Source organism: Brachyistius frenatus, unplaced genomic scaffold (genome assembly GCF_029030835.1).
Source record: "Brachyistius frenatus isolate BFR_SWC_R1_liver_20210118 unplaced genomic scaffold, ASM2903083v1 Contig_101, whole genome shotgun sequence".
Lineage (NCBI taxonomy): Eukaryota > Metazoa > Chordata > Actinopteri > Embiotocidae > Brachyistius > Brachyistius frenatus.
Window position 1 is genome coordinate 1,393,007 of NW_027210700.1, and position 27,731 is coordinate 1,420,737.

Here is a 27,731-nt window from a genome sequence, read left to right on the forward strand (position 1 = left end):
GTCAGCTTCTATCTCACTACAGGGAGGTATAGCACAGATGGGAAAAATACGGTTCGTGGGCCAGAACCAGCTCACGGACCGTCTCAGTTTGGCCAGCAATGTCATCAAAGGAAAACAAATGGACCCCTAAAAACATGAATAAAGGAAAGCTAATGGCGACAATGAGTCTACAAGACGGTGTCACATCGCCACATAGCAGCATGAATGATGGACGCATTAAGGTGCATCTGTTTGATGAAGTTGGTGCTGTTTACCCTGAATCACTGGCATGACTCACTGTAACACAAGTAACAAAGCCGTGAATTGTATAAAATGAGATACAAACAAGAATTTTTAGTTTAGTGGAAAATATCAGCGAGTGGTTAAAACAGTGCGCCACCCATTTATCATTGCACTTCTATAACAGTGCTTGACACGCCATGCAGTATTTAAAACATTATTTATAAGGTATGACAGTTAATGCAGCAGATAACGGATATTGATGTGTAAAGTCAGTGGAATTCCCCTTTAAGAGGAGACGTATTGATGTTTGATGGATTGTTTCTAAGTCAGTTCTCACTAAATCTGTAGTTATTTGCTCCAGCAAACAGCCGTGTGACGGTAAAACTGGAAACTTTACACCTAGACGTGTGTTTTCTAGCACAGCCTTCAAACAGAGGGAATCACAGAGGCTGAGAGCCAAGGACAGGGGAATCTGTGGGGAGACGGGCTGACGGAAACAAACACTAGCTGCTGGGTTCACTCGCTCTAAGTGAGGTGTAAATGAACAGTTTTTACTTTGCGCTGGAACAAGTGTAAATGAGCAGATGCATTGTGTGATGATGAAAATGTCAAATGCTTGAGGTGCCAGTCTTGTACAGCGAGAACTGAAATGTACTTCACTCTGCTTGTTGTCACCCACATGCAGAGTCTGCAGCTTCTCTCGACGTCTCACAGTCTGAGGAGTGATTTTAAAGTGAGACAACAGAGTCTCCGAGTCCAGTTACAAAACCTGACTGACCTACATTTACTAGTCTACAGCAGGAGAGTTAGGCCTTTAATTTGACCTTCATGGTGTTCAACAAACTGCAGGAAATCTTTACCTATGTTGTTGTATGCTTGTTTTGCTGAAGTAAAGTGCCGGTTTCATACTCGTGTGATACTAGCATGTATACCGTTCCCACAAGTTAAACCAAAGATGGTGATCAACCTGTTGGCCATCTTTTGGGTTAACTCCAGCAGCTTTGCCGTCTTCCACCAGAATGTGGGTGTAGAAACCAGCTGGTCAGTGTGTGGGATGCCTTGTTTACTGTTTCAGTATCCTGGCACTAAATAACATTGGGAATTTAATTCAGCATCTCCACTGAGTTACCTTGTGTGCAGGCACTCACAGCTATCCCTCAACTTCATTCAGCTCTGCCCTTTAAAGTTTCTAAGATCACAGTTAATCAGATGAAACGGATCAGACATGAAGCACGCAGCGTCATTTCTGTAGTGTTGCGCTGCATGGTTCGATGACAAAATATCGCAAACATGAAGCATTAATCAAAGGAAAACTTTAAGCGATGCAATTTCATTAAGGTACTTCTATGACAACAATTTAAACAAGGCGCACAAGTGATCACTTAAATGTATTTCTGAACTCGTTTTTATTTTACTGCTCCCTCCTCAAGCAGGATAATCTAGTATTTCCATCTGACAGGATTTTTATTGGGCATCTCGCAGCAGGAAGATCTGACGTGTTGTTTTTTGTGCGGGAGTGGGTGAGATATGTCATGTGGTGCTGTCCGACAAAAATACATTATGGTCCACGGGTTTGAAATAAGTAATGCAAGGCTGATAAAGAAAATCCTTGAAAACCATGACAGTTTGAAAGGATGCCGTTATTGGAGTGGTTCAGTCGTCTCTCCTCTCTCGGGGAACGTTTGCAGAATCATCTCTTTTATTCCCTGCCTGCTGGTATATTTTTATACAAATAACATTACATAAACCATTCTCATTTAAAATGGTCAGCAGCAGCCAGGGGAAAGTGAAAGATGACTATTATGACACAAAGAGGGGATTATGTAACACGTTAAACATAGATATCCATAATTTGCAACCAGGGTCAAAGGGTTCTCTGTTTCTCAAAGCTTGATCTTATATAGCTGTTGTTGTTTGTTTTCACAGATATTCATGTTGAGGAGACAGAAGAGTCGTACGTTCAACTGAGCCCGCTGAGCATCAGTGTGTGTGTGCGGCAGCAAGACGGGCCGAGCGCTTCATGATGGGATACTGTAGGTCATCAGGGCAGAGGACTTCCTCCACAGCACACGACATATCACAGCTGCACGCTTCGATGCCACCGTTCTACATTTGATGACTTCATTCTGTTATCAACCAATACAGTTAAACAAGAAAACGTTATGAAGCATGGCAGAATTCATTCACGTTAAACCCAGTTAATGATTCGGCTGTAACTCCGTAGCCTGGCTCGGGCAGACGCATCCCACGTGTCTACCTGAGGCTGTCCTTCCGTTTTATGGAGGCCTTGCGTAGTCACCTGACGACTGGGGAGCAGTCCGGAGGTCAAGAACGTTGTCAACCAGAGTCTCCTCAGCGAGGCCCACAGCCAAAGTCTCCCTCCCAGCCCTCTCATCCACAACGAACCCATGGCACACCACAGCAACCCAGAAGAAGACAGAACCCCGAGCGGAAACGTCACAGGCACCAGCCGCAGAGCATCGAGGCACCGCTGGAGCCCAAACATGAGGCAACAGCAGCAACCAAAGCAACCGCAGTTTCCAGTTTGTCACCAGGAGTCCTAACCTCCTCAGCGGGGACCCCTACCCAGTCTAAACCAGAAACCCAGGAGGGTACCCCGAAACAGAAACGAGAGCGCAAGCCTCAAAGGCCAGGCAAATATGTTTGCACTTACTGTGGCCGTGCTTGTGCGAAGCCCAGTGTGCTACAGAAACATATCCGCTCCCACACGGGGGAAAGACCCTATCCATGCGCCCCATGTGGCTTCTCTTTTAAGACCAAGAGTAACTTGTACAAACACCGCAAATCGCATACCCACAGGGTGAAGGCCGGTCTGGCACTCGGGGAGCCAAAATCTGTAGAGGACCAAGTCACTGAGTCAGAGGATGAAACAAAACCATTGTCATCAGCTTCTTCCCTTACAGAGAGACAAGGCAGCGTCACAGAAAACAAGAGTCATGAAACGGACCGGGCCAAAGATTGTACTGGAGGAAACACTGACTCCTACGCAGTGAAAAAGAGACTGGCCTTACGTCTAAGTAGGGGCAAACACGCTCCTCAAGACTCATCTGATGAAAAGACCTCTTCTCTAACATTAGGTAGTAGAGGCAGTACAGAATCGGGCTATTTCTCCCGCTCTGAAAGTACCGAGCAGTCACAGGACAGCCCCCCGAACACAAGTGCCAAAAGCTATGCAGAGATCATCCTCGGTAAATACGGACGTCTTGGACACCTGCAGAGGATGTCTCGTCATCATAACCAGCATCCCTCTGGTCAGGAGGACAAAAACCTCTCCTTCACCGTGCCCAAGAAACAGGTCATCGACCACATCACCAAACTCATCACCATCAACGAGGCAGTGGTGGACACCAGTAAAATCGACAGCGTAAAGCCAAGGAGATTCTCACTCTCCAGAAAGAACAGCTCCGAGTCTCAGAAGAGTTCAAGTGCGAAAGAATCGCTTATTCACAGCCCGAAAGCCGGAGATCTTGGCTATAAAAGCAGCGGCTCCATCACCATGGGGGTTCCATGTGAAAAATTTCATCATCAATCCCAAAATGTGGAGCAGCCAGCTGGCCAAACATCCACCGCCCCTCTGGTGAGAAGTCACTCAATGCCATCTGCAGCCAGTTCATTCGACGCCTCCAGTGGCGGCCGCGGCAAATTCCGCCTGAGTCAGTCCTTTGATGAACGACAAGCTTCTGAAACGCAGGCGACCCGTCGTTATGGGATGCTACGACGGCAGCCAGCTATTGAGATTCCACTCTGCGCCGAACTCACAAAAGAGGAACACGAGGGTTCTCGTTCATTTTACCCCGACGGTGTAACCGCTGTGCCTGACCATCAGCAAAGTCAACCGCAGCCGTACGAGTGCGAGGCCTGTGGCGTTGGATGCAAAGATTGGGAAGGTTATAAGAAACACAAGCAAAGCCTGTGCCCGTCACATCATCCCAGGAATGAAGCAGTGATTAGTCAAATGGAGCGCTCGCAGCTAATGAACCACGCAGTCAGAGCCGGAGCTTCAACGCTGCGCAAGAGAAGGAAAGAGGAGAGTTTTGAATTCGATGACCCTTCTTCTCCGTCACCACCCTCTCCGGCCCTCTTGTCAGGTCAGTGTAAAGATGAAAGCGGTGCAGCTTATGAGGGCCCCAGAAGGCCGGCGCTGCAGACCTGTTCAGTGATTCAACATACTAGTTCCTTTGAGAAACAAGAATCTTTGTGCAATGAGAATCAAGGCGTGGAGGCAACGAAGAGCTCTCCGCCTGAAGAAGAGTATCAGCTGGTGCCTCAGACCCAACCTCAACAACAAACGGCTAAACTGACAGCCCGAAAGCTGGTTCGCCAGCACAATGTACAGGTTCCAGAAATACTGGTGACAGAGGACTCCAACGTGAGAACAGACACCTCAACAGAGACAAACTCCACCGCAAAACACTCCGAGAAACCGGATGAGTTTCAGTGGCCACAGAGAAGCCCCTCTCTAGCGCAGCTACCGATCGAAAAGCTTCCTCCAAAGAAGAAGCGCTTACGTCTAGCTGAGGTTGCCCAGTCCTCAGGGGAATCCAGTTTTGACTCCATATCTTTGCCCCGCAGCCCCAGTCAGGACAGTAGTACATCGTATGCGTCCAGTCGCTCCACATCCTTCGAAGAACCAAACAGACCGGACATGGAAATGGCCACATCAACACCGCTGAGGAAATCTAGAGCTCCTCATATGTTGACGGTGCCCGGGGTGCATCAGCACAGAGAGATGAGGCGCTCAGCGTCTGAGCAGGCCCCTCATGACTCACAGCCTAGTGTCCTAATGGCCGAGACCCGCAGTAAGTCTTTTGACTACAGTTGTCTGTCCCCTGAGCGCTCAGCAGTTGGCTGGAGGGAAAGAAGAAAATGTCTTCTCATGAGACACACCGCCATCAGAGATCCGGATGAGGAGGAGGAGGAGCAGTGTACCGTCCCGAGTCGTAGTCCTGAACGCGTCAGTCCTAGCAGATCCTCTCAAGCAAGTCCGACTTCTGTGTACTGCACAAGGTCCTCTTCTTCTCCTTTGTCAGGAGACACGGTCCTGCGTAATCCAGTAGGATCACAATGCAAAGAGTTGTTTTCTCAGTGGAAACTTAGTCAGAATATTCAGTTAATGGGCAGCAAAGAAGTGTCACATGACCAACCTCTAGCTGCAAAACAGGAGGCCTTACACATCCATACAGAGCTGCCCCCTCCTCAAGCACCACAGCCCTATCCTACACATGGACCATCAGGGGCAGCCAGAGCCCACTATCTTCCTATGTCTACCGGACTGAAACTGGAGATTCCCTTACGACACGACGACTATTCGGATGTTCGAGTAGGTCACTCCCACATCCAGCATTCTGCCCCTCACATCACTTCCAGTCTGGAAACCCTGAGGCCAGTCACGTCTCCAGATGTGGCTGTGCGTCTCCAAACAGCCACCCTCACCCCGGCATGTGCCATATACACCATGCTGTCTCAGTCCACGTCCCCGACGCCCCTGGAGGCCGTCGACGCCGTCACACACAACGTAGGCATCTCAGCAGCTGAATACAGAAACCACAGAAACATGAGTCCAGATCTTCAGCTGTGGTCTGACGATGGCCTGAGGTTGTCAGGCTCAGGAGGCAACAAGCGCATGCTCTCCCCTTCGAACAGTATAGAGCTCCCTCCCGAGTCCCAACAGCAGCAGAAAAGAGTGAAAGAAGAAGAGGAGCGGGAGGCGGGATGCTCCGACAAGGCAACAGAGGACGCACGCAGTCAGGAGCTCAGACGGGAGACGTGTCGACCAGGTGTTTGTTCTCCCGTCTCGCATGTTGGACCTTCGTTCCCCAGTCTGCTGTCCAGCACCTGTAATAGCTGGTGCTATTTGAACTACATTAAACCGAACCCTTCTGCTCTGGACGAACAGAGGCCCTCAGTGTATTCATCGTGGTCTACTAGCGGCTATGACCCCAACCCACCTGGCCTCTCCAGCAAGACGGCTCTCTCTCTGCTGCACTGCAAGCAGAGGCTCAGCCCCTCCATCTACACTGTATCTGCCATGTCAGTCAGGACGGCGGAGTCAATGGAGCAAGAGGACAACAAAAGACCCTGCTCCACTGAGGTAATTACTGCACTGACCGCTGATTCCACCTGTCTATACATCTGTGAGGTTGACTGTAAAAACTGACCCTCACAACAGAACTTCAGGGAACTATTAGACAGATCAAAATGAGGAAGAGAAATGTCAGCAGGTGTAGCAAAGAGTGGGTTAGCCCTGCTAACTTCCCCTTTAGGGAATCCCCAAAGGGGAAGGCAGGGAAGATTGTTTGCTAACCTTAAAATAAAACTAAGTATAAAACTATACTGACGACATGATTATAGAAATCTTTGCGTCATAACATGCAAAGAAAGAAAATATATGTGCTTTAACAAATGTTATGTAACACATTGTTCAATGAGAATTCCCAATTTTTGTCTCCCTGGGCATGCTGGAGCAGAGTTGGTGAATTTGCCCGTGTCTCTTTCGAGTGTAGGTCTACAACAGCCCGCCGTACTGCAGAGACCTGGAGGGGACGGGGACGGGGCCGCCGTCAGCAGAGGACAACCGGTCACACAGAAAAGAGGAGGAAGAGAAGAAGAAACAGCAGGAGGAGGACGAGGAGGAAGTCCCGATGTGCTCCAGAGACAAACAGTCTCCTGCAGTTTGGATCACGGAAAGAGGGTGAGTGGGACCGTGGAAGAAGAACAACATCAGCATTACTGTTGACATGTTGTCTTTGTTTACACTGATCAGTCCTCCCAGGAAATTCTGGTCTTGTCATTGCAATAATTAATGAGAATTCTCTGCAATATTTGCTCTATGATTACATACATTTCTCTGCAATAAGGTGCTCAATAGAAGCTCAGCTGAAGGCATCACAGCACAAAGTAAGCTTTCCCATACCGAACTTACTTAATCAATAAAAACAACTCATTATTTACAGTCAGCAAGGCTCTTCAACCTCCCGTGCTCTCATCAAAACAAACTGCTTGACAGTTTAATGGGAAAAAAAATACACAGTTGAACAGGAAGTGACAGCGTTTATAAGAAATGTAGTCTTTATCAAGAGAATTAGGCTCCCAATCATCACACTTCCCTACGCCAGTCTAATCATACAGGTTGTGCTGAAGCCCTACAGTTAGAAAAGATTGCGCTTTATTGTGTGCTTTCAGTGTCTTGATTAATATTTAAAAATAATTTAAAACACTTGTTTTTTTATAGAAAATATAGCCTATATATTCTGTATTAAAGTCACAGACAGTCTATTTTATTATGCTACATCACTTTAATGACTTATTGTTTGTTTTGCAACTATAAGCCCCAAAGTTCTTTCATTTCAGAAAATGGTGAGAACTGGAATATTCCCAGCTTTGTCTGTGATGTGCAGCAAGCTGATCATCACAGGAAGTGACTATATGAATCTTTGTTCATCGTTAATCGTTTCCCTCAACTTTTGCCGGGTCCCTAAATTTTATTGCAGAAAAACATTACGATCTCTTTTGAGAAAAGTTGCTCCAAAATTAAACACAACCATACCGCTGGAGTGGCCGACTTACGAGCCTCATTACTTAGTGTTGAAATCTTGCGTCACATATTGTGGTATGTTCTGGAAACTGTTGTCGGTCCACCATGTTGGAGAGGCCGAAGGTTGGCTGTCTGCACCAACAGAGCCCGTCTGTTGAAGGGCTGAAGCCAGGAAACTACCTTCCTCTGCTCCTGCAGAGATTCATTTACACCAGCCATCACAGCCATTCACATGGAGCAGCAGCACGGTGTGTGTGTGTGTGTGTGTGTGTGTGTGTGTGTGTGTGTGTGTGTGTGTGTGTGTGTGTGTGTGTGTGTGCGTGCGTGCGTGCGTGCGTGCGTGCGTGCGTGTGTGTGTGTGTGTGTGTGTGTGTGTGTGCGTCACAGTCACACTGACACCACAGGAATAAGTAGGAAATATAGATTTGTGTGCACGCATGCTTTGGCCATTAATAGAAACCTGCCGTATGGAAACATCGTTGTCAACAGACAAAGGGAATGTGCTGAGTAAACATGGAGTGAAGGATTTGTATTCATTTGTTGTCAGGCATTTACTTTTATTATGAACTGGCAGGTTAACACAGTACGTATGATTATAATAATAATAATTTGAGGTCTAAATGGGAAAGAACCCAACAACACAAGGATTTGGGCTGTACTTATTATTTATTTTTACCCATGATTCATTTTGTCAATTATATATTAGCTTAAATGATTATTATGGTCTTTATAACATCTGTAAAAACGTCCCATCAGCAACAGAGACAAGGACAGCATCAGGGTAACACATTGAAGAACTGGAAATCATCACACTTGTGTGATTCTGTTTAAAAAGTGGATAATCAGAATGGAGAATAATGGCTGAATAAGATCTGATATTGGAGTTTTCTATCCCTGAGTTTAGCCTGTCAGGCCTGTCAGAGGTTAGTTAGACTGTTACGCCGGCGACACACTGCCTGCGTGGTGCACTACCTCGCTGTACGGCTGTGTGTGTGTGTGTGTGTGTGTGTGTGTGTGTGTGTGTGTGTGTGTGTGTGTGTGTGTGTGTGTGTGTGTGTGTGTGTGTGTGTGTGTGTGTGTGTGTGTGTGTGTGTGTCACTGCCAATGTGTCTGCTGTGGTGATGTTGCTGCAATTCCTATTTTTCTCCATCGAGTTTCCCTTTGATATTGGACATCAGTGATCAAATGTTTGAGGTCCCACAAGTAAACTTGAAACCAAAAGCAGCCCCGGGATTTTTCACACACACAGAGACAGAAAGAGGGAAAACACACCGTCCTACACCTGTTAAACTATTGACATAATATAAGTGGAGCCTACACTGGGTGCCTGCTATGACTACATAGTACACCTATGATCACAGATCTTCTCCTTGTCTATTTTTGCTGAGAGCCGTGTGCGTCACACATGAAACTCTCGCTGCTTCAAGCTGTTGACATGAACACCAAGACGTTCTGTGACCGCCTTGCAGGTAATGTGTCCTCGGCTTGAGGCTAATTAAACAACTGTGGGTGGTTCTCGGTACCAAACTTTTGGCTGGATGTTATATCTAAGACTCTAATTGGATGTACCACATTTGATTGACGTGTCTCAGTGTAAGCAGCAGAAAAAGACTTCTGATTGTCTGTCTGCTCCAACAAACATCCAACCTTCAGTTTAAACACGGTTACAAATCAGGTTGTAATACAGTATATGAAATGGTAAATTTAAATGCAAGTAACCATAGAAACAGTACTTCTGCTTCATGCTATAATAACGATCACAGAAGTGAGTTAAAGTTCAGCAGTGATGGCCCAGCACAACAACAAATCACACTCCAAAGTGTCCTGATAGAGACATTAATGGAGTCAATGGAGGAGATGCCGCTCTTCAAAGATCAACATTGAATGTGTTCTTGAAAGAAGCAGTGTGGAAATGTGTACGATTAAATATATTTGGACACAGTTCTGTTAGTTGTTTTTCTTTCATTTAAACACACACACACACACACACACACGTTGCCGCAGATTAATTTGAACCAGACACCCTCAGTACTTTTGATACCTATCAGAAATAATCACAGCTCAGGGGAGTGCAGAGAGGTGCCATCTGTGTGTCTCTTTTTCTGTCCGGTAGTGTGTCTGTGAACAAATCCCCGTTGTGATTCACGTTGACACTCATCGCAGCCTTCCTAAAAAGAGTGAGTCATCCTCACGCCCGCTCACTCTCTCCCTTCTCCGTCTGTTCGGTCTGTCTGAGGCACAAAAAGACAACAACGAGGCAGCGAGGTGCCCCAACGTCCCCGTCGTTTTTCAGCTGGTGAGCGGAAAGCCGAGAGGACCCAGACTCTAAATTTTGGATGTGAATGCATGAAAATCCTTCTGTACGTGTCTGCTGTACAGTGTCGGACTACAGCGCACAGGCATGAAGTGTTTCTCTTTCATTAACTTGAAAAGTTTTTCGGGACTGTAAAAGCCGCCGTTCACGATACGTGCCGAGTTTATCCAGCCTGCAGTGAAAATAGAAGAAAAAAACGGCCGATTATAACCAGAGCCATTGTTTGTCATCGGAGTGTGTTTTCATTTTCCGTGTTTTTTCATGCTTATTTGGAGCAGCAGCTGGTCTGGGCCAGGGCTTCCCTCCCTCTCCGGCCTGTTTTTATTGGCCGACTGCAGCAAACCCCCCGAACCTTGAGACGCATCGTAGACTCCCTCATGTTTGGACTCGGCGGTGGTGTGAGCTGTGAAGGGGTTTTTAAGGCAGAGGGTGGAAAGGGAGGGGGGGGGGGGATCTACTTTTTTTTTGCCTCATGAAAGCTGCTCTGTCGAAGCTGAAGTGGGTGCCTCGCTGAGGGACCCTCAGTGTGCATGGAGGGGTGGACCCCAGGCCCAGCTGCCACAGTGTGAGCTCCCTGTGTAGTAAAGGCCAAACAGATAGCGCACTTACTCCGGATAAATACGGGCACGAAAAAAAAGCTGCTCACAGGTGCTGAAGGGCCGGCGGACCGCCGGTCAGCTCCCGTTACACTCTTATCGATCGCTGCTGTCGTCCCTGAGAGGAACAGCATCAACACACAGCTGACAGGGAACCAAACTGAACTTCCTCTCTTCACACCTGCAGGTCAAACAAGAAGTACGGCTTCATTCGAGGTGGAGGTGGAGGTGGAGGTGGAGGTGGAGGGGAGGTTCAGTCTGAGGACTCTGCATTTCACTGCAGGAACACCAGCGTGCTCTCCACAGAGTCCACACCATGCAGCTGCAGTCACTGTAACAGCACTTTTCCAGCTAAAGGTAAAGACAGTGAAACTGTTATTTTTTGTTTCTAATGTTCCCTGTGAATTCACAGTGAGCTGCTCCTCTCTGTTTCCAGTGAGCCCCACTGAACGCCTGACATCTAAAACACCCGGAAAAAACACCTGCTGTTACCCAGAGGACGCACATGAAGGTACGTTGTGGCCTTAAAGGGGACCTATGATGCTTTTCCAGATTCGTCCGTCAAACACAGCATGGGTCCGTGTGACATTGTTTTCACCACTGGTCCACTTATCTAGTAAGGTAGAGTTTTATTGGCCCCCTTGTATATTTTCATCAACCTGGCAGCTAAAGAATCAAAATAATTTTGATGACTTATATGATACACAATGCGTACGACAGGGATGTTCACTTTAAATATGTTTATGATATAAGAACAGAATTTATGATTCGGTGAGTGTGGAAGACCTCAATAGTGAAGTCAGCGTTTCAACAGGGTGAGAATAACCGTGTGGTCGTGGTGGAGCGACCTGTGCCTGCTGTGTGTTCTCGTGTTTACTCGTGTAACCCAGCATATTTTCTGTACGCTCAGCTGCTGTCAATCAAACACACGGCGAGTCCCGACCTGCTGCCTCTCTGTCTGTTTAACCGTGCAGCTCTCCACAGGGTGACTATCACACTACAACGCCCCAAAACTCTGGACGGATTTGTGATTCACTTCAGTCAAATAATACTGCATTAAGGCGAGGACAAAAATAGGATGATAGTGTGTTGAAAACCACGTCTGCACAGCGAGCTGGTGTAAACTGTGCTGTCGGGGTGGTGGGGGTGTGCTGATGACATAGACCCTAATTGGGCGCTACTGGCCCGTGACTGGCGAACCAACTTGCCCTGAATAAAACCTTTACTGGCCCCGGGCCATCGGGCCGTCGGGCCACCGTTATGTCGAACCCTCCACAGTATTCAGTGTTATAATGTTGGCTGGTCAGATTCCAGAGAATGAGGTAAACGTATGGAGAATAAAAGTTCAGGTTTCAGTCTGCTCCGAACACTCGGTTCATGACGAGGAAACATCAGCTCGTCCTGCATTTCTTTCTGTGGTCCTCATGAAGAGCAGACTGATGGTGTTGGGAGACACCACCTACTGACACTCATTTGGTGACAGCACAATAATATTTGACTGGCTACGTCAGGTCATTTCTCACATGTACACCTATTAGCAGGGGGCGGATATAGAAATATTGTATATACAACTCTTGATTAAAGACTGACTTGCTGTAATCAGTCAGTGAGGTTTAAACACGTACGGATGGATGTTAGAAGTTCATTTTCAATTTAAGAACGACAGATTATCTTGGCAGGTTTCGAGTTTCCTTTCTGAAAGCAATAAGATGATGATACAGGGGTCACAAGCTTTCAGGTTAAACAAAGTGGGCTTCTAGGGAGGAGGGGCCTTAAAGAGACAGGAGCTTAAACAGCTCTTGTCAGACTGTAGATGAACTGAGGGGCTGCAGGAAGGAGCAGTCAAAGATAAAGAAGGTGAATCATGGAAAGCTTCTGTCGTGGAAAACTACAATATGACAAAATAAAATCTTCTTGAAGTTGTTTTTTATGCTACTTAAGCAGTACCAGTGCCATTATTTTCTACATTTCATGCTAAAAACAGGAAGAAAACTTGAAGTCCGACCTCTGATCGGCCCACATGTCCCGTGCTCCCATCTTTTTCTTATATTTTGCCACGTCAGCTTACTGTTAGCTCTGTTTGCACCTGCCTGAAATGTATTGCACGTTAGCATTTTGGCTAATATTGCCTTATCGATAAGCCTGGACACAAACATCATGTGTTTTCCACTTGGGTGTTTTTAAAACGTGCTACCAAACACATTTCATATGTGTATTTTCAACTTCCTCTTGACACCAGGTTTCATTGTGCCACATGTCGAGTGACATCTGCTCCTCGCGCCCCCATTTGAATAAATATCTGACCTGTTTAATTTGAATACAAAGAACTGACAGAGCTGGACCGACATAAGAGACTTTCTTCTGCAGCCTTCTCGTCGTCGTGGCGACGGATCACAATGTGTTTGTTTTTATTATGTGTTTATAAGCGTATGACATCATCGTGATGTCTGATCTTATCCGTTCAGAATATGTGCTGAAATATTCCCTCTCAAAACACACAATCAGAGTTTGTCACTGACACCGTTACATACGTTTCAGTTTGAACCGACACGGGCTCGTTATTGCACATTGTATGATTCAGAACATTTGTATTGTATTGTCTTTATTGAAGCGAAAATACTTTATTGATTTGAATAAATTAGATTCCAAAATAACAAAGCAGAAATCATCTGGTTTGGTGATCATTGGTGAAGAATTCAAATATTATTAAATACTTAAAAACCTGCATCACCATACTGATCATTTTTAGCATCAGCACTCACAGTGAGCCGCTGTAACACACAGTAAGTAGTTGTGAGGCATTTATAACTGAAGATAACCACAGGTTGTCTTTTTAATCTCACATCAGCCCTACAGAGGCAGAGAGACTACAGACACAGAAAAGTTGAGAACAAGGTTTGACGGCTCTGAGCTGAACTGTCTGAGATATTTAGGATGTAAAACCTGCAGTAAATGCTCCTTAAGTCTGTGGATTCATCATTTCTATTCTCTTTGCACACGAGCAGTCTGTTGAAGCTAATGAGCTTGTTTAGTGTGCCGTCACTGCTCCCCTGCTAACATCGCTAGTTTGCTATTAGCACCACCAGCTGATCAGCTGTTTTCCTAATTATCTTTAGATTCAGCTGCTCCGTCGTTTGATCTGTATGACAAACTAAGTTACAAAGATGTTGGTACATCAAAATTAAATACAAGAAACAGGAAAAATGAAGTAAGTTAGCTCCAGCTCATGTTATCCCAACAGATAACTGTACCGGGTCAGAGCGTAGCCGGTTGTTTGTTTGTTTCTTACAAAGTTACACATTTTTGTGGCAACATACTATTTAGATGTAAAATAACTGAAGTTGAATCACATAATGTAGTTACTGTGTTTATTTGGATTTGATAATTGGTTGGAAGATGACAAGCAGCCCTTTGATTGGTTGGTTATACGCAGGGAAGTCACGTCAACCTTCGTCCTCAATGACTCGAACTTGATCGATCATCCTAAAGAGTGCACTGATGCTGTCAATACAGATAACTTGTCACTGTTTCACATTTGTTTTGAGAGAAATGTCAACATTGGCCAGCAACCTATCAAGATGTTGGACGTACAAGTTTAAAGATGAAAGATTCTGTATGTCGAAGCTTTGACACTCAGAGGAAGAGCTTACTCAGCTGTTATGAACTGACCATAAAACAGCCCACTTACATCCTCACTGTTCTCCAGGTTTCACGACACATTAGGAGAGTTGAGATCAAAGCACTGTTCTTTTAGACATAACTTCACTGTGAACAAATGCGTCTGGCGACTCTCCATAAGGGATCATTTTGAGTTGTTGCTAATAGACGTAGATCTCTGGTCTGGTTAATTAAACTACAGGAGCAGCCTTTAACCAATCAGCATGGTCCACCATATGCACCAAGACTCTACCATCGCTTCAACCACACTGAGAAACATTTAGTCACCCCACTGGCTGCTGGTTGGTCCGCCTGTCAGAGCAGCTGAGCGAACCTTAACGTGTCCGATGGAGCCAGGCTACTGATCTTTATTGTTTGTACCAGAAACCAGACTTGACATGGTACAAACAGAAGCTCAGATTAAGAACCATGACTCGCCTGTATCAGCCCAGTACACTCGGAGCCGACATGTTTCATGTAAAGAATAGATGCTTGGTGGAGTACACTGACGAGCCAGAACAATCTGACCATCACAGACCTGGACTTTACAAAGTCTTCCATCCTGTCCTGTGGTATCAGGGACCAGGATGTGAACAGCTGATCCGTTCGAGTCCGAGACCCACCGTAGATGAAACTCGTTCCAGCACATCGGTCACCGGCTCATGGTTTGTCAGTAGGTGCTCACCACGGCAGACTGGCTCTGAGCTTGTTATCGAGCCGTAATAATTTGGCCCCTTGTCAAAGTCTCTCAGGTCGTTACATTTCATTACATTTCTACCACATCCAGAACCGACTGTTCACTGACTATCTTGTATTTCCCAGACTTGACGCGACTTGTTTTTACCAGATAATCGTTATTTGCTTCATCTGAAATAGGTTTACAATGTTTTGGCTCATAGGTGGAAGAGAAATGAAGAGAAGTCTCAGGTAAATGTGTTCAAATACATGTGTATATATATATATATATATAAATATATTTTTTTCTGTCTTAGGAGTCTGTGAAGACCAACCAGTTCACCCAGATCCACGAAAAGATCCTGAGCGCTCTGATCTGGGGACAGGAGGAGATCACGAGGAAGACGTCGTAAAAGACAAGAGTGTCAGATACGATGAAGGCGACGGAGCTCGTCCAGGAGGCCAGCTGGTGAAACCTGAATGCAGCTCATCCCTCCCGCTTCCCCCCAAGGACTCCACCCAGAGCAGCTCCGCCAGCACCAGGAGGGCCCTGTTCGCCCGCAGACGCCTCGACGCGTCGGCATCGGGGTCCTCCAGAGGCTCCCGTTCTCCAAGCACTCAATCCTCGACTCCACCGAGGGAGCCGTCTCCACCTCGCAGCCCATCGCTTCGGCCTCGCCGGTCCCCCACTCCTCCGTCACCTCTGTCCCCGCCCAGTTGTCACGTCTCCACCACCCCGCAGAGACAGATCTCTCCAGTCAGAGGCCTCTCTCCTAGAACGGCCCAGTCCCAGGGGTCGGACCCCGCCGGGCCCCCGGGCGCCCTGGCGGACGCCACGGCTCAGTGTCAAACCTGTCTTCATCCAAGGGACCAACTATCCGCAGCAAGACTGGTGAGTCACCTCAGCTTTTGTTCGAAAAAAAACCAAAAAAAACACGCTGCCATAACGTTTGTTTACAGCGTTTCACTTGGTCGTCTTCGTACGAGCCGATCCGGCCATTGTTTCTGTCTTGTTCCAAATGTTGCTGTGTTTTTCGGTGTGTGTATTATTATTGCCGGTCAAATCGTGGCTTTTGTTCAAACCGCAGTCTTCCCTCACCTGTGAGTTGATCCAGCTCTGTTAGTTCAGCCAACAGTTTTAAATACATCAGCTTTTAGGGCTCACAAAGCCAATCTTGTGTGGCTCGGTTAAATCTGTAAGTCAACATCTAGAACAAATATAGATAGGCTGGTACATACGAGGTTATTTTAAAGTCGTACATTTATTGGAAAAGGAAGGAAAGGCAACTCTCTTGTTTTCTATCAGTCAAACCGAGCCTGCAGCTCCCGGCCTTAAAATAATGCAGGAGAGCTCCCAAATAGACACAACATGTTTTCCCTGGGCAGCCGCTGATAAAACGAGAAGCAGGTCGATCGTTAAATACCAAAGATTGGAACCACATGTTGTGGACGAAAACAACACGGGAGAATATCTCAGCTCACCCTAATAAAGTATATTAAAAAAAACACGTCTAGTCCAAACTTGTGGTTATGTTATGGTGTAACTTCACCACTTCCTCCTCACACTAATATAGGTCTCAGAGGAGCACATGGTAATTCACCTTCTCTGCAGGGTTGTTTTTCACATCTGCACACACAGACATACATCTATAAACTCTGGATATTTTGTAACAGGAGTCATTTTTATTTACCTAAATACCTGATTCATGCATAAAGTAGGGAGGTGCATTTCAAGCAAAAACACTATTCGATGGTCACTTGGAACTATTCGACTGTTAATGGCCTTTCAACCCCCCCAACACCACCCTGCACTCACACACACATACAGAGAAGGACTCACTCGCGCCGTAAACTCGGGCTCAACAAATGTCATCGAACTTTCTAAAAGCCTCGTCGGAGCTGAAGGGAAGCATGTCTTCGGCTTCGCTTCATGTCCAACGTTAAACTGACTTTGTCTGGTCGTCGATCATTGCTCACCGGATGGATCGTGCGCTGCTGCTCCGGTCTAATAACTGCGCAAAGCTTCGGTTGACTTGTATGCCAGCTTTACCTGCAGAGTTTGTGTACTTACGTTGTCACGGAGCTCCACGCAGAACTTAAAGCAAACAGCTTTAAGGTGCATCACCGCCACCTGCTGACGGGAGTAACGCATCACAACCAGCCGCGTAAAACCAGGGGGGAAAAATATCACATATACTAATAGATTGTTGTGAATAAACCGTCCCGGTACTCGCAGTGTGCTGCTTGTTTCTATACTTGACGGTGTGAATGAAGTGTAAGGATGTAAGTGCACCGTTTGAGACACTGACACCGGTTTAAAGGGATCATGGGAAATGAAGGGAAATGAGACATTTGTCATGATCCTGTGAAAGTGCTTACCTGCTGCTCATGTCTTAATGGCTGCTAACTCGAAGTCCTGAACTTAGTTTCGAAACATTTTTCGAGCATCAAAGTGAAATAATCTTCGAGTCTTTCCAATTGACCACCGTGAACGGTAACGGTCATTAAACTGGTACTCGATGCCTCTTTTCATCTTCCAGTGTGGTACATTTCAAGAGGCCTTCTGAGTCGTCTCCTACGATCTAGTTTCCCAGCAGAACCATTCAAGTTTCCCTTCCTCTTGTTGTTTCAGTCGGTGGATGAAGTCGGTCTGACCCACAACACCGTTCATCCCGCGCGGCCTCGGGGAGCCCACAACCTCCTGAGCCACCTCCCTCTGCACTCCCAGCAGCCCGGCAGATCCCAGAGCCTCCTGATCTCGATCGGGGGGATGCACATGATCCAGCCTCGGTCCCTCATCCCTCTGTACAGCCTGGTGAGCAGCGCGACGGCTAACACGGCAACGCCGGGGGCTCCCAGGAGGCCGAGCGACGCTCCGAAGGGAAGGCTCGCGCTGCCGCTGCACTGGGACGCTCTGAAAGAGACGTCGCCCCGCAGCCGAGCCAGCCCGCCGCACGCCGAGGAGTCCGGGCCGACACACGGGAAGAGTCCGGGGTGCTTCGGCATCCAGCGACCGCCGAGTCCCGGGACAGAGACGAGACACCCGGAGGTGAGCACAGACGCACCTGTTACGGAGAGGCGCGTTCACCCCGAGAACACAGCAGGCCAAAAAAAGGCTCCTCCCTCCCACACGCAACTCTGATAGGAGGCGGAGCCTAAAGGGACAGTGCAACAAGACTGACGACCAGTCGACGACTAAAAGGCAAGAGCACTTGAGCACCGCTTCTGAATGACGCTGTACTTATATAAATAATATATATAGACGCTATGTTAGATATGCAGTATGTTTTGTAAATCTTTTTTACCCTCTTGTTCGATGTCATCGGTGTTAATTTATTTATGTGCTATTATGCAAATTCTGTACTATATGCAAAAGCAGCTGGAATGAAAATAGACAAAGTTTTAATCAGTTTCCCTATTAACCCCGGTGACAGCTCTACTATACTATTGCTGTGTTAATGTACTGTATTATCAAAATGGATATAGAAAGGTACCACAAATATTTATTCACCCCAACCAGTATTTTGAAGTGCAATTTTATGTCGAGATTGTGGTTTGAAATGTCATGCTTAAAGGCTGTGATGATGATGATGAAGATGAAGATGATGATGATGATGATGATGATGATTATTATCATTTGTCAGATTTTTGTTGTTGTCGTCTTTGTGTTGAAGAAGCAGGGTTATGATCAGCTCCTTTTTCTAAGACCTTCAGGAAGAGAAGCCTGAGATCCAGACATTTGGAGTGCACTGACAGCTGATTTGATATCCAGTGGAAACCTGTTTCACGTACACGGTAGCTACGGTACACTTTTTTTTCATAAACAGATACGTGTATTTTTGTGTTGCTTTTCTAAATGATACAATCACTCCGTCATTTTCATGTTTACCATTAAACTTCTCATTTTTACAGATTTATATTAAAACTGTGCAACAGGTGTTGTTCTTGAGTCTGTTATTATTCTCTCATTTCTACCAGTGGAAGATAATATAACACTGAATGGTAAATGAATGGAAATCATTGACGGCATGAAAAGTAAGAAAACCCTACAAGTAAGTATCAAGAATGCGTTGTATGTTTGATAGTTAAAGGGTAAGGTCACACTTCTGAGATTGAAGTCAACCCACAGTGACATCACACGTTGGTTTCTGAACTGCCGATCTGAAGCCTCGAGTTCGGCACCTCGTCCGTCGCCATCTTGCCCTTTTGAAACCAGAAGTGACCATATTTGGACGAGCTGGATCAAAACAAGCAGCGAATCTGATTCGATCTGGAGGACACTATGCCCCGCCCACCTACACCTATACAGGCCTGTCAATCAAACAAGCACGCCCCCAAAGATACCGCTTTTGGAGGTCTAATTATGAACTTTTTGCAGAGCTTTTTTTTCAGATGGAGCGCCAGAAAACTAAGAAGGTGTCACTTTGACACCATAATGACGTGCACAAAATGTATTGACTGTATTTCATGAGAAGTCAGAGCATTATTGGAGCCAAGCTTTAGTGGCCCTCAGTGGCATTGCACCGTTAACGTTACATGTTTTGAAAGCGTAAAACTTATCATGTGACCAAGGTCCTGCAACAGAGGCAACGAAGGACATTTTCTGTATAATCACAGACTGCCGTGCAGGTTGTTGAGAGTCGAATGCAGGAGGTAACAACGTTTTGTTGACTTGTTTTTATTTCCTAACCCCAAACGTGCGTATTTAGAAACCTCAACTAGATGTTTAATTTCCCTGTAAGTCACATGGCTACACACATGCAGTAGGTTTCCTTTTCGTCCACTACAGGAAAACGAGTAACTTTCACCCCTTGACAGGCCAATGCGTGTCTATTTCACGTTTTGCAGTGATACCAGGTTGCCTGAGGAGGTTAATCTGTCTCTGGTCATGACTGTAGAAAGATTTTCAGTTTATCTTTCTATAAATAAAACTGAAGAAATGAAAACCCAGAAAACCGTTAAATGAAAAATGTAGCAAAGAGCCGATCTAAACCGGTTTCCATCACTTGGAGGCTGTTGGGTCACTTGTTACGTCAGTGATAAACCCAGCAGATCTATCCCTGATGAACTCCTCCCCTCAGGTCCATGTAATGAGTTTGACAATTACGTCAGAGGAAAAAGTCTCCAGCAGCAGCAATAATATTTTAGTGAGTAAAGGTGGCTCCAACCTTTCAGTCCGATCACATCAGCGTACCATCACGGTTATCAGGATTATGTCTTTTACCTGTTAACTCCAGTGATCTTGACAAGACGACGCAGCAGCATAAATCGTCCACCTGTTCTTTTGACCCGGACCCATCGGATCGTTCATGTTTCCCTCCGGTCTGGTGTTGTCCACACTTCTCTCGAGTGTTTGCGGTACGTTGGTTCTTCGCTGCTGTAGGTGCTGTGCCGGTTTGTGTGCCGTTCTTTTGCTTTGCTTGCCAGGCTTCCTGTTTGCTGCCCCTCGGTTGGTGACCATGTGTTCACCTGAGGAAGAGCTTAAAGCTGGCCTTCCTCACTGTTCTCGCTCTTTCCTTGGACTTCTCTTTTTTGCACTCTTTGTATTAGTAGCTGAATTACAAAGCTGATTTACCAAGCCTTACCATGTTAACCTCCCTTCACTGGTGTGGCCTGAACAACAGCTTGCCTCCAACAACTCTCCAGTACCTGTATGAAGTGTACCAGTCGGGCTTCAGAGCGAGTCATAGCACTCCAACAGCACGAGTCAAAGTAGTCACTGATATTAAAATGAACAGCAACGCAAACCAACTTTCTATTGTTATTCTCAGACCTGAGGGACACTGCTGACATTCTGAAACAATGTTGGCTTTACTGTTCTTGTTCTCCAAACTTGAAGTCACTCTAAAGATTTGAACATAATGTCATCAATACAACCTGCGGCCTGGCGACATTATAACCCACAGAGCAAAGGTGGAACTACTTTCTACATGAGAAACATGGATTATCTGCTGTAATAAATTCACTGTTTTTGAAATTGTTGCTGTTGAATTTTTTGAACTGTAAATTGCTGTGAGGGCATATTTACATGGACCTAGATATAAAACCATATATTGTTTTGTTCTGATGCTTCTAAGAACTTAAACATGCAACACACCAGTGACATAAGAGTACTACAGAGTCTAATGTGGCTTTTCTTAAACTGCACACTCTGCTGATGAATGTGGCGCCTCCCTGTGGCTGCAGCAAGGCTGTGCATCATGTTGAAACTCAACCGCTCTGAATGGAAACTCATTTTGCTTCATATCTACATTATGACCAGCTCATTTTATGTATTTTTTTTGGTGTCATTTTGTTGTACTTGAAATGAATATTCCTGTTCTCTGTTGTCATCAGCAGGCAGCTCGTCTTTGTTCCCAGACACTGCAGGTACCATATGTAACCACTGGGTGGCAGTAGAAACTCTGCTCTGCCTCATGCTGCCTGCTGAAAGGGATGACATCATCCCAGTGGAGGCACTGGGCCACAAGCTGAAACCAAGAGGGGAGACCAAAGGCATTTAATGTGTATTTGAACAGTTTTACTTTGAAAGTCCAGAGTCATGAAAAGTTCAGATAACAGAAGTGTTTTTTTTTAAACTGTTTTTATCTAACACCATGATTCAGTTGTTTTGTGATTATTCCTCCTTTTATTATGAAATCTACAAATAGATTACCCTGAAATGCCAGGAGCTGCTGAGCAACAGTAATAACAAAGCCTTAAACTGTGAGTCATGTTTTATGGGGTACATGGACAGATTAGCAAAACAAGTTTTGATCAAAAACAATTATGCTGAGAGGATTTAGGGTGTATAAAAAAAATTATGCAGGAAAAAAGCAGAGAATGTCAATAGTTATGGGTTTATTGGTTATAATTAGTGAGCTAAAAATAATAAATAGTTAGCTGACAGTAATAGATGTCTAAAAGTAAGAGATAAATGGTAAAAGTAACAGATGAATTGCTGAAAGAGCTAAATGTTGAATAAATAAGAATAAATGGGTCTAATAAGTAAATCTGATGGCAATAACAGCAAAAGTAGTTCAATAAAATGATAAATAAATGTTAGAAATCTGTGGAGAAATGCAAATGCAGTGGCACAACAAGCAAACCTGACTTGACAACAGTATGAAAGAGATCTTGTAACAATATTGACTTTTACTAAACTAAAGGTGTTATGATTTAACAAAACGTTAGTCACCGGTCTACAAAATTATGTTATGATGTATTTCCAAAGAAGGAAAAACTCCTCCTGGAATATCAGATCAAAACAATGACTCCTTATGAGAAACAATTCAAATTTCTTTGTGCAAAATTAAACAAACATCAGTGAACGGGAAATTCCTGAGACTGAAAGTCTGACGGGCAACAACACATCTTCACACTTCTATTTAATGGGACCACAACGTGCACACGTCCTCCATTTGCTGGTTTTTGCCAAAGTTTTTTGTTTAAGTTATAATTATGGCAATGTGCTGTTTGTACATGTGAAAAAAATAAAACAATTGGATGAACATGATTTCTGTAGATGTCATTTAAATTTAAACTGGGCATTTTACTTCTTTAACTCGTGTTCAACTCAAACTTCAATTACTTCTCTTGCAACATTGCTTCAAACTCGGAGACAAGGTGTCCGAGTGATGAATCATCTTCATTATCTCCAAAATGTGCCTCTGGCAATAATATTGTTTCCTGTTTCCATTTGAATATGATGTGAATCAGCTGAAGGTCGTGGCTGCATTTAAACTCTCACTGTTTTATTACATTTCATTTATGCTTGAGGTTTATTTTAAAGATATCTTTATTGTCAACTTTTTCCTGTCTTCTGTTTAATCTCTTCATTTTAATGTACAGTTTGAAAGCTGCCTCGGTCCCGATGTAAATGAAAAGCCAAAGATGAGTCCGTCCTGCTGGTGTCGTCATGAACAAAGTTAACTAAACCTTTTGTAGAGTCTTGTCCTCTTTCTGCTCGCACAAATCAGCACAATGGAAAGACAAGAAGTTGGCAAGCCAGCCGTCGTTTACAAAACCTAAAGTAGTTGCTTTCATGATGCTTTGAAGACAAACCAGATACAGATCAACTTTGCAGTTATTTTTAAATGAACTCGATCTATTGAGTCAGTATTCATTTTATTGGGATGTAACTGGAGGCGATGGCGGCTTTGCAGATATTTTCTTCTGTTCTTTACATCAAAGTTGTGTCTGAAATCAGCTGTTTGTTCGCTCCTTCAATGCTCGCCTCATAACCACGTTCAACAGTGAGCAGTCAATTCAGATTTGGGAACGATGCTAATCATGGTCAGCTTACTGACAGCTGTGGAGTTGCCCCAACAATCATTATGGTGTCTGTACAATACATTGCAGTGCATCATGGGATCATTCAAAAGTAATGTAGATTTGGACAATACTTTCTGTTACGTTGAAGGATCGTTGAGGGTGAATCAGATTACACACTTGCAATTTGGAACCGCAAATAAACGAACAGCAGACATGTTGCCTCGTCAGAGCAGGTAAAGCAGGTGTTCCAGATAACACTGGTTCTGTTCATTATCTCCACCCGTGCTTTACACGGCCAACTGTCTTCTGAGAGACATTCACCACTCAGACATACAATACAGACGTTGACGTACATGTTTGTAAAGGGACACTAAACATGCCACATTTGCTTCGTGAAGCCTTTTGAAACAACGGAAGACAAAAGCTGACCTCTTATTAGCTGTAGCTAATAATAATAATATATAATAATATTAATAACAAACGCTTTCTCCTGCTCACTTTTTAATGTTTCAACCTGGCTGTCTTTTCAAACGACACCCTGCTGGAACAGTGCTGAACATTTGTTCATAGCATAAATAATATTAAGCTGAAAGACGGAGGCTGAAGTTACACGTCCCAGACAAACTGTCCACATCCTCTACCGGCATAGACTTCACCATGTAGAAAGGAACGCCGCCTCCAGGTGTGAAAACAGAAATGCCTTAAAGTGCAATACCTGTGAGCGCCACTAGGAGCTTGCTACAAACAACCTCTGGCTCCATAGACTCCCATTCACCTTTTCTCTTGGAATATAAATTGGATCATTTCTTTCCAGAAGGCATGATGGCATCATTCACTAGATTCTCTCTTTCTGATTGGTTTTCTGGTGAAAATGATTAAATACATCAGCCCTTAAGAAGTTGTCTGGTTGTGGGTTTGTCTGGTTTGATCGACATGACTGGGGTGAAGTTTCCCGTATTCGGTGCACGGACGTAATGTCCTCGGGCTCTTAATCAGAACCAGTCAGCTCCTCTGCCCTCTAAAAAAAAAAAAAAAGATGACAACGGACAAAACCCAAGAACTGAGTCTTCAAAAGGTTTCTGATGGTCCGTGAAGATTTAAAACATTTGAGTACTTTTTCCAACACAATGGACGACTTTCCCAAATCCAGCACAGAGCAGAAACAGCTGGAAAGTATATGTGGGCTAACAAGCTGTCATCCAGGACAGGCCGCCATGTGACGGATGCACTACTCAGGAACAGTTTTTTATGTAAACTAAAACCCCACTTAATGTGGTTCATTCACGATTTGCTATGCAGCTCTTGATACTGCATGTGAAGCCAGACATGCCATGCAAGCATATTTTGTAGTTTAAATGTCGGTCACATAACGGTCTCAGACTTCACATTCGAACTGTGTTTTTTCCACCTTGTTCTGAATGAGATGACTTTGTGTGTTATTGTATCACAGTCTGATATATGCTTCACCTCCTTTCAGAGGAATTTTGGAAGTTTCTGCAACCATGGCTCCGCTGTTTGTTTGTCATCAAGGCGCACACATTCCTCCGTCGCCCTCCGCCGGAAGTGCCCGAACAGATAAGGGCACATTTCTTTCACACTGTGACTGGTGTGTCTGGAGAAAGCAGCCGGGGAAGGGGACAGGAGGAAGGGGACAGGAGGAAGGGGAAACGAGGGGCAGGAGGCACCTTCAGATGGAGCCCATTCCTCCAGGCTGCTCCGCTGGACAAATATTTGCTCTAGATGACTTTTTTTTTTTTCCCTTCACTGTAACAAATCGTTGGTCAAATGCCAGCCTTTGTGACATCCTCCTGGCATTTCCCTTTCCTCTTAACCCGAATAAAGCATGACAGCAGACAGACACGCGTGCTTCAGCCGTGTTTTTTCCTGCTGCTGTTCCTCAAACCGTCATCTTCTGTCTTCTAGGTTTCCTCTGCAGCTCTGATGTAAAATTCCTCGACATTCGGTTTTCCATCCTTACTGACCTCAACAATTGTACTACTTCCTGTTTTTTAAATGCAGCTCTTTGGTCTGCCTACTTCAGCTGGACTTAAAACCATTTATGGTAAATTGTGTAAACGAATACATTCACTGATACTTCTCGACTTTCCTGAATGGAAAACATTGTTCTTTCGTCCATGTTTTTCAGTTTATTGTCATTATACAGGACAGGAAATCCAATCCGGATATTTTATCAGACTATAAAATCTCAGTAAACTCAGTGACATCTACCTTCACACTTTAAAATATTCAGGCTAAAAACATTGAATAATTACAATTAAAATGTATGTTGGCTACTGACGTTTGCTCTCATGAGGAATTTGACATTGAATTGTTTGATTGCCACTTTTATTTCTTTGATATTCTATTTATAATAGAACACAATGGTTACAGCAATTTCTTGGTCAAGCTTCAGAGAATTAGTCCAATAATGGACACACAAATGTAAATACTTTAAGAATATATGTTAAAAAGAGATGTGATATACCTATATATATATATATATATATATATATATATATATATACGGTATATATATATATAAAAAGTTATATACGATGAATAATCTAAAAGCTATTAAAGGGACGTTTTTGTAGGAATCATATTACATATAATAAATTATAAAATTCAAGTATAATTTTACATTACAAAATATATTTGAAATGTTGGTAATAGTTGAATTCCATTTACAGTGTGTAACATAGGGTATATGATAAATATGGATAACGTGTTTTTTTTAAAGCTCTATATTATGTTAGTCTCCTGACTTATTGTCCCAATATGTACACTTTAAAGTTAGTGGAAACCCCTGCTGAATATCTATATATTTAAATAATATGCAGATGTTAGATTTGACCTTTCCACCCTCTGTGTCTTTGAGTTTGATAAGCATGTCTGTTTTAATATCTAAATCAGCAAGTAACCACAAATCTAACTCTGGGTTTGGTTGGACACGACTTAAGACCGCCGCTCTGTTTGCATAATTAAGATGAAATAGATCTCGAGTTCTTGATCACTCTTTTGCAACAAGCAGCAAAATTAAACGTTAAGAACTTAAACCTTCTTTCATTAATATGTTCATATAAACTGAGTCTCCATGTGAGTCACTTGTAGAGATGAACCAGAGAAATATCACCAAACTGAACTGTTCGTCGCAGCTCCTCAAGCCTTTTTTTTTTTTTTTTTTTTTTTTTTAGCATCTTTTAGCTAATTGTTTTGTTCAGTGAAAAAACAGTAAACCACCAATCCAGCACCAAACCACAATGTTGGCAACCAGCTGGTGAACATAGTGGAGCATTTAGTGGTAAAAACTGGGCTATTATTTCTCAAGGGTTGGTGGAAACAGAACAAAAAGGTGGAAGGATACTGGACTTACTGTCCCGACCTCAAGTGTTCAGAAACCATGAATGAATGAATGTCAGTGCTCCCTGTCTGCTGGATACGAACGGTAAAAGGCAGCAGATGTTTTTACCTGAAACATGGAAAAACGTCATTAAGAGTTGAAAAACTGTAGTTTCCAAAACCACATACAGCTTTAAAGTGACAGTCCATATCCATATACAAGAGGTAACCCCAGAAACACAGGACTGAATTCTGCTGTCACTTTTAAACTGATTGACTGGTCCTGAAACAGGAAGTAGAGTTCAATAATAAATCGTAGTTAATCAACTGCAGAAGGTATGCACCTTCAATATTGGCAAACACAACAACAAAAATGACTATGATCGCTGGAGTGTAGTTTTTATTGTGATTTTATTGTGATTTTATACTATATTATATTATATTACATTATATTATATTATATGCAGTAGAGCTCATTTCTCTCTGATTGTTTTCTTCATCACACCTGTTTCTTTGCCTCTATTGGTCACCATTGTTGCTCATTTTAAAATGACGGTTTTAAAAGGATTACCTCATAGTGGTGTCAACGTGAACTAAACCATGAGCGGATGGGGCCCCTCAACAAGTGGGAGGTCTCTGATAGGCTTTTAGATACTTGAAATATTTTTTGTTTTAGCCAGGAGAGAAGAGTTTACTTACAGTACTAATAAAGTACAATATAAAAACTGCAGATGCAAACCAGGCTGTCTGAGGGCCTTCCTCATGTTGGATGCCATCATTACCCTCACTACTGCACCCATACTGTCTCTGTCCATACAGGTTCGTGGTAATCCCTCCATTCCTCACGGTGATACTCTGTTATCAGATACTGTGTTAGTTTATATGAGTTTACATGCTTGTGGATTTAGATTACGTAATATATTCTATATCCGATAAGATCAAAGAACATCTTAGGGCGTCTGCATGACTGTGTGTTTACACTGTGAGTTCAGGTTGTGGTCAAATTAATGATGTCTGTGTATGTCATGTGTGTGTGTGTGTGTGTGTGTGTGTGTGTGTGTGTGTGTGTGTGTGTGTGTGTGTGTGTGTGTGTGTGTGTGTGTGTGTGTGTGTGTGTGTG

At 44.2% G+C, this 27,731-nt stretch overlaps 1 protein-coding gene across 3 annotated transcripts in view; it reads left to right on the forward strand.

Moving 5' to 3' along the window:
- Positions 1-18,957, forward strand: part of hivep3a (HIVEP zinc finger 3a) — a 42,643-nt gene extending 23,686 nt beyond the window's left edge. For all 3 annotated transcript variants that reach the window (XM_069711502.1, XM_069711503.1, XM_069711501.1), the window contains exons 2-7: positions 2,149-6,334; positions 6,747-6,934; positions 10,875-11,044; positions 11,124-11,198; positions 15,337-15,911; positions 17,652-18,957. In XM_069711502.1, the coding sequence (XP_069567603.1) occupies positions 2,501-6,334; positions 6,747-6,934; positions 10,875-11,044; positions 11,124-11,198; positions 15,337-15,911; positions 17,652-18,161 (5,352 nt within the window). In that variant the 5' untranslated portion in view covers positions 2,149-2,500 and the 3' untranslated portion in view covers positions 18,162-18,957. The remainder of the gene's footprint in view (positions 1-2,148; positions 6,335-6,746; positions 6,935-10,874; positions 11,045-11,123; positions 11,199-15,336; positions 15,912-17,651) is intronic.
- The last annotated feature ends 8,774 nt before the right edge of the window (positions 18,958-27,731 follow it).